The sequence below is a fragment of the Hipposideros armiger genome, unplaced genomic scaffold (assembly GCF_001890085.2).
Source record: "Hipposideros armiger isolate ML-2016 unplaced genomic scaffold, ASM189008v1 scaffold_126, whole genome shotgun sequence".
Taxonomy (NCBI): domain Eukaryota; kingdom Metazoa; phylum Chordata; class Mammalia; order Chiroptera; family Hipposideridae; genus Hipposideros; species Hipposideros armiger.
The window spans coordinates 1,845,840-1,853,729 of record NW_017731476.1 but is presented as its reverse complement, the minus strand read 5'-3'; the positions used below and the strand labels follow the sequence as shown (position 1 = coordinate 1,853,729).

Genomic DNA, 7,890 nt, shown 5'->3' with positions numbered 1-7,890 from the left:
TCAAAATTATTAAAATTAAAATCAGTAAACAGCGGTTCGAGTCCAGCCCGAGCTGAGCAGCCGCTGAGCTGCCAACAGGTGGCAGGATGGCTCAGAAAAAAAAAAAAAAAAAAATTAAAATCAGTAATGGAACAGAACCCCTCCTACAAATACATCTTCCCCAACACACACACACACAACTAAAAATAATTGTTAATATTTCCCTCAAGAGTTTTTTCACATAATTTTTACATAGTTATAATCACGGCACATGTATACAAACAATCAATTTAGCATACCACTCTCTTCACTTATATAAAAAGCGCTAATCCAAATTACATTAGAGGCTTTGTAATCATCGCTTTTAAGGGCCACATAATAGTCTTCAGTGGATGCCTAATCCTTTGTCTAATATTTCAATTATAACTAATGTTTAGACCGTTTCCAGAATTTAAACGAAATAAGTGTTTAGGGGGTGGCCGGTTAGCTCAGTTGGTTAGAGCGCAGTGCTCACAACACCAAGGTTGCCGGTTGAACCCCCACATGGGCCACTGAGCTGTGCCCTCCACAACTAGATTGGGGCAACTACTTGACTTGGAGCTCATGTGTCCTGGAAAAACACACAGTTCCCCAATTTAAAAAAATAATAAGTGTTTAGAAGGGAAGCAACCCATGCACTTGGTTCTCTTTATAATTATGTCCATATAGTCTGCATGGAATTAAATTTGTCCTATATGTCAGACCCTACCCTGGAATAATCTCTAATTATTCTGAATCTTCCTGGGGGCCAGTAAACCTTAGGTTTCCCTAAAAGTATACACCTGATATGAGATCGTCAATTTCAAAAAACAGGTCCAAGGGCAGGTTCCAAACAACAGACATGGAAATCATACCATTTTTTTGTACAAGGAAGCATTTATTATATATGTATTTTAATCTACATATTATATACTTAGTTATCTCTGGATGGTGGGATCATACTGATTCTTATTTTTCTAATTTTGCTTACTGGTATTATTTTTTTTTTCCAAGATTTTATTGGGGAATTGGGGGAGGGAACAGTGTTGGGGAATCGGGAAGGGGGAACAGACAAGTTGCTGTCCTTTTGTTCTTCAGTCTAGTTGTGAAGGACGTCGCTTCACTGGCCCATGTTGGTATTGTGATCATTGCGCTCTTCCTGGATGAGGCAGATCGGTCGCCGGCCTCTGGAAGGCCGCTCATGGCGGCTCTTGGCAGCTCACACCGGCTGCTGGCCGCTCATGCTGGCTGCCGGCCACACACGGTAGTTTATGGCAGCCCACCGCAGCAGGGGCTGCAGCCTATGCTGTCGCCGGCGGACTCACGGCAGCCCAGTTCCAGGTCGAGCTGTTGTTCACCATCTTAGCTGTAGAGGGCAGTGTCACTGGCCCTCATGTGGGATCCAAACCTGGGGCTCAGAGCTGGTGTCCCAAGCCAGCTCTTAACCAATGCACCACTCGGCTGGCCCCTATTTACTTTTTTTTTTTTTTTTAAGANGCAGGATGGCTCAGCTAAAAAAAAAAAAAAAAAAAGCATGGACTATTCCATAGCTGGTATCAGTTATCTGTACAAAAACTTCATAACTAGATCCCTATGTCACATCAGATACAAAAATAATTACAAAGTCATAAACGTGGAAAGTAAAACTTTAAAACTTCTAGAAGACATTAGAAAATATACTTATGACCTTGGAGAGGAAAATTTCTTACACAAGAATAAAAATCACAAACCATTAAAGAAAATAACGATTTAAATTTAAATACATTAAAACTTGAGCCTTCCAAAAGTACAGGGACTCAAATCAAATTGGTGGGGGCTGGGAGAGAGGGGAATTTGTTGGAGTGAAGGAACTGTTCTATATCTTGATTGTAATGGTGGTTTTATAATTGTATGTGTTTGTCAAAACTCACAGAACTACACACTACAAAGGGTGAATTTTACTGTATGTAAATTATACTTGAGTAAAAATTTTCTTAATTAGCTTTCTGTTAGACAAAAGACACATCATAGACTGGTGTCAGTTTGCTCACACTGCTATAACCAAATACCATGGACTGGGTGGCTTAAACAACAGACATTTAGTTTTCACAATTCTGGAGGCTGGGAAGTCCCAGATCAGACGATGGTAAATTCTGTTCCTGGTGGCAGTTCCCTTCCTGGCATGTAGTGAGGGCCTCCTTCTAGGTGAGTCCTCGCTTGGCAAGGGGAGGTATTTCTCTGTCTTCCTCTTGGTATAAATCCCATCGTTAGAGCCCCACCCATATAAGCTCATCTAACCCTAATTACCTTCCAAAGGCCCCATCTCCAAATACCATCACATTGAGGGCTAGGGCTTCAATTCATGAATTTGGGGTACACAGTTCAGTCCATAGCAACTGGGAAGTGATTTAGAACAGATGTAACTGACAAAGGATTTGTTTCCAGAATACGCAAAGAATTCCTCAAAAGCCAGTAAAAGAGGGGGGCAGCCAGTTAGCTCACTTGATAAGAGCGCAGTGCTCATAACACCAAGGTTGCCAGTTTGATCCTCACATGGGCCGCTGAGATGCGCCCTCCACAACTAGATTGAAGCAACTACTTGACTTGGAGCTGATGGGTCCTAGAAAAATGCACTGTTCCCCAATTAAACAAAACAAAACAAAAACAGTAAAAGAACAGGAAGCAACTTAATAAATTGTTTCAAGGTTTAAAAAAAAAAGTAAAACAGCAACCCAGTACAAAAATGAGCAATGGATATGAATTAGCATTTCCAGAGGAGGAAACTCAAGTGGCCAATAAACATATATAAAAGATGCTGAACCTCAATGGTTCTCAAGGAAATGAGTAAAGACAGCATTTGGCCTGAATCAGAGTAAAAATTAAGTCTGATCCCAGCAGTGTGGGGATTCATATTATTGATACAGCTGAAGGAAGGTCTGTGTGCCCTTCAACCCAGCACTTCCACTTCTGTACCTTCCAGACTGACGTGTGCACAGGTCCCTGTGGAGACAGGAAAGGGTGTTCACACAGCCCTGGTTTTCATAGTTCCATGAAGAGGCTGCTGAATGGCTGAGGTGGAGTCTGTTGTGATGGAATACTATGTAGCAGATTCAATGAATGAACCACATCAAAGTGGGCAGACTTCTAAAACAAGTGAAAAAGCAAATTACAGAACAGATAATGTGTAATGTTATTTTTGTAGAGTTTAAAACCACATCCTCGATGAATCTATTGTTTTCAAACACCTCTATGTGTAGTAAAAATACCAAAACAAGCATGGGAATTATATTGAGGGGGACAGAAGAAGAAAGGGGTGAAAGGTAGAAATTTAGCTATACCCGTGACATCCATTTACTTAAAAGACAGACAGGGGCAGCCAGGTGGCTCAGTTGATTAGAGCGTGTGTTCTGAACAACAAAGTTGCGGGTTCCATCCCCACCTGGGTCAGTGAGCTGTGCCCTCAGCAACTAGATTAAAGACGGTGACTGGACTTGGAGCTGATGGGTCCTGGAAAAACACTATGTTCCCCAATAAAGTTAAAAAAAAANACACACACACACACACACACACACACACACACACACACACCCCTCACACACCCCACAGAAGCTCCCACATGCACCTGCTCTCTCTCACACGTTCAGTCCCTCTCACACACCAGCTCCCATATGACCTGCTCTACCACGTACTCCTTCTCTCTCCCTTGCACACACAGACAGGCTCAAACACATTCAAATTCAAGGCGAGGGTAGAAACTTGAAAGGACCCTGAAGCAACTACAAGGTACAGCCAAATGTCCCTAGGAACTTCTAACTCCCACCAGCAGAGTTGCAGGAATGAAAAGCAGGGAGGCCTTCTGCGTGGCAACACTTCCTTCAGCAGCCTACTTAGGCAGGTATCGCACTGAAGCGGACAGACAGTGCCTACAAGGTGACCGAAGGGCATTCGAGACTTCTTCAGGTAGGGTTCTCCAGAAAAGATCACGGTCTATCGAAATGTAAATGCTTAAGTGAATGTATCAAAATGTAAATGCTTAAGTGAATGTAATAACAACATGTGAAGATAATCTTTACAAGTAATTCCTTTGAAAAATAAAACCAAAATAGACCAATCCTTTCTCACAAGACTCTTAGAATGTATTTTACAATTTCTGCTTCACAATGAGTTAGTAGTAACTGCATTTTGTACGGGTCCTTTCAGGATGAAGGGGGTCATGTCAATGAGGAATCTGCAGACATGGTCAAGGCTGTTAAAAATAACCTATTCCAAGTTCACAACTGGTGCCTGGACGCATCTGACTCTCAAGTCCTGTTTCAACCAGAAAGCTCCACTGTATCCTTTCTCCTTTCCTCTGCTGATTCCTACTAACACTGTGTTATATTACACCACACCTGATCTAGCACCAGATGATGTAATCAGATCCAAACACACCATGACACTGCTGAAGAAAGAGGGACACAAAAGCCATCTGTATTATAAATGGGAGCTGTTTCTATTAAAAATGCAGATACAGCGCTTAAATGATTTAAAATGCTTCCTTCATAAACAGGTTCCATAAAAAGATACTGAACATGCCACCTTTGAAAATTTCACAATAATCAAGATAATCTAGTTGCTATTATTAAAAACAGTAATGTGACCAGCCTAAAGAGTCTCACCCACTCAATATTTTGAAATCTCAAGGTGGAAAGTACAAAAACTTAATGGTCTTTACTGCTGTTATTCTGATCTGAACTGTTTCTAGGGTTTTTAAAGAATCATGAATGTTTTAAAAAGGATTTTTATCTTTTAGAGATATACACTGAAATATTTATGAATGCAATGATATGTCAGATAGATGCTTCAAAAATAATGTGCGGTCGGGGAGTTTACAAAAGAAATAAGATTGTTGAAACTGAGCAATGGCTGAAGGGTGGAGAGGGGAACCACTAGACTATTCTCTCTCCTTTTGTATAGGTTCAAGACTTTTCATGTAAGTTTAAAACTATTCATCATGAGATGGAATTCTTCACTTTTCTCTAAATCACTTCGCTATCAGAGAATATTTCTTTTCTTTGCTTTGCTCCTCTATAATATAGCCCTCTGACAACTAACTTGGAAAAAGCAAGCCTGAGTCATAATAAAGGATAACAACACTTACACAGACACAAAAGTCAGTCAACCTTTCATTACCCTGTAAATTATCTGCTCCAAAACAGGAGCTCTCTTCTCCACCATTTCAGGGAGCTCCCTTAAGTCCAGGTATTTAGATCCAGTCTGACACTGCTTCTTCCTGAGCCGCCTGGGAGGGCAGATGGAATGGGCAATGCCACAGATGGCTCCACACTCGCCCATCTCCACCAAACCCTGAGTCATCCGGGCCTTCCTACCAAACTTAAAATTCCACCAGGAGCTATCAGAGCAAAGAATTTTGACTCCTTTCTACTTTGTGATGACAAGAAAGCTCAGCTCCAGATGGCAACCCAAAGTTTTTCCCACTGTGATTAACAAGGACAGTCACAACAAAAGGTGTTTCTCAAATGGAAAGGATTTTATGGAAGTCAATAAGATGAAACTTGGGTGGGAATATTTTGAGCCACAAAATCTAATAAGTTGAGTGCCATTTAAAGGTTATGAGCCAACAGACCTAGCTCTAGTCCCTATTCTAGCACTGACAATTTGTGGGGCCTCGGGAATGTTAGTTCACCTTTGTGGGCTCCCAGCTTCTATTCTAACCTCTAAAGTGGAGTGAAGCCTGCTTGCCTACTTACCACCTCAGAGAAAGGTGGTGATGATCCAGTGAAAACAAATGAGAACAAATGCGTTACTTTCATAATATCTTTGGTGTAATGAGAAGAGGGGTATGTCTGGAGAGAAAACATCACACTAGCCAAAACAACAACCAAGGATGCCCAAGGTGTTCTCTGGCCCAGGAACAAGACAGAAAAGCAACAAAGACCCTGAACCACCAATCATGCTAACCATACAGGCAATTATCTCTTTTATCTCTCTGCCCATTAGACTAAGAGATAAGAGACCCATCCTGAGCAAAGTCTTGCAACCCTGAGCTAAACACAAGCATTAGGCTGATGCTCACAAAGGGGTGAACATCTTCCTGGGTTGAAAACTCAACAAGGAGGCCTGACTCCGGGGGGGACCCAGTACTTTACACTGACAGCTCAAGGGACACTGAATGCTGGGCAGGGGGAACAGGAATCCCTTATAAAAGTTCTTAATGTTGTGACTGACACCTTTAATAGCCAAGTGTCAATTTTACCTCTTTTCTTAAAGGTCTCTTGGCTTAAACATGCATATGCACTTGAACACCCACTTAACAAACGTGTGCATGTGTGAGAAGTCAATAAAACACAAAAACGAGATCAGCATTTTAGGGATTTCCTACAAAACATGTAAAAGTGAACACCAGTAATCTATTTGATGTCTACCAAGTTATTAGAAGACACACAGCCTTGCTGTGGTCTCCACCTAAACTTTCACAAGTATTGAGATAGAGAGGGGAGGGCTGGAACTTGAGGCCCACCCTCTCTCAGAGCCGCGGCTGCCTGGGACCCCCCTCCCCCTGGCGCCACACAGCACCTGTGCCTTCGGTGGTTGCCTGTCTGTGTGTCTCACCTTCCCTACCATCAGTGGAGGTGGCCTGATGGAGTTCTGCTCGAGTTTGTATTCATGGATCACCCCTCCCTCCGGGATACATTCCCTTCCTTTCTGCACAGAAGGTACCGAAGTGAAAATTTTTAGCCTTCACTGTCTCTCAGGCAATAAAAGATGAGTCTACGGAGAACATATGCCAAAAAGGTCATTAGCATGATCTTACGCCACCAAGCACAGCCTGGCTTGCGGACTCAAGGAGTGAATTATAATATTTCAGCCAAGCCAGATCTGGCCCCTCAGTTGGAGAAACCTACATTCAGGGGGCACCTTCTATCAGGCGGGGGGGGGGGGGGTCGGGGGGCAGAAACTCCCTTCGGTTTAGGAATGATCCAGCTCGTGTGACACGGGAGATCGGGGGTCGGGGGCACATGGAAAGAAACTGACGCCCTAGAATAGAACCTCTTCAAAGGAGGAAGGGGAGATTTAGTGAAATTCAACCAGAGGTGAGGGTAGAAGTGAATAAATAAAAAGAACTCGCGGGATAACTGGTCCTAACCGTGCATTCCCCAAACACCGCGGGCCGCGTGGGCCCAGGGGAGGCGCGCAGGGCCAAGCTCCCACGCTGCGGGCTCGGGTGCGCTCGCCGGGTTACCTGTTCTGCCCCGTAGACCGTAGCGAACTGGACGAAGTCCTCGATGCGGACGAAGCCGTCCCCGTCCCCGTCCAGGGCATCGAACACGGCTCGGAGGCGGGGGCCGTCCTCCGGACACCCCGCGGGTTCGCTCGTGAAGGGACAGTTCTGGCTTAAGTCCGAGGGCCGGTCCGCATCCCCGGGACCCACCTCCAGCGTCAACTCGCCCACAGTGGGTGAAGGGAAGGAAGGGAAGAAATCGACCTCGCTCCTCCTGTGGAGGCTATGGCTGAAATCCTGCGCGTGGAGAGACGGGCTCTCCGGGCAACTTGGGGAGCCATAGTCCTCCGCCTCTTCAGTCCAGGGGAAAAGCGGGCCGAGTTCTGGCAGCTGCCGGTCAGGGTCGGGGTCAGGTTCGGAGTCCGGGTAGGCGCTCTGGTCCGGCAGCAGGCAAGAGGCTCCCGGAGCCCCCCAGGCGCTCAGGCCGGCCGCAGCGTCCTGCGGACAGAGCCCCGGGCGCGGGGCGGGGTCGGCAGGCGTAGGAGCGGCCCCTGGCCCGTCAGGCCCGCCAGGCTCCGGGTCAGGGCCCGGACCGCCCGCGGGGGAGGCGGGCCGGCCCGGCTCCATCTTCATGGACGCGCCCCCGGCCGCGGCGCGGGCCCGCGAGGCCAGTGGTGCGGCGGGCCGCGCGG

The 7,890-nt window shown here is 45.5% G+C and overlaps 1 protein-coding gene across 4 annotated transcripts in view; it reads right to left on the bottom strand.

The window, feature by feature from the left end:
• The window catches only part of RAB11FIP3 (RAB11 family interacting protein 3), a 115,580-nt gene extending 107,696 nt beyond the window's left edge, over positions 1–7,884 (bottom strand). For all 4 annotated transcript variants that reach the window (XM_019648738.1, XM_019648740.1, XM_019648739.1 and 1 more), the window contains exon 1: positions 7,220–7,884. In XM_019648738.1, the coding sequence (XP_019504283.1) occupies positions 7,220–7,831 (612 nt within the window). In that variant the 5' untranslated portion in view covers positions 7,832–7,884. The remainder of the gene's footprint in view (positions 1–7,219) is intronic.
• Between the last annotated feature and the right edge of the window lie 6 nt (positions 7,885–7,890).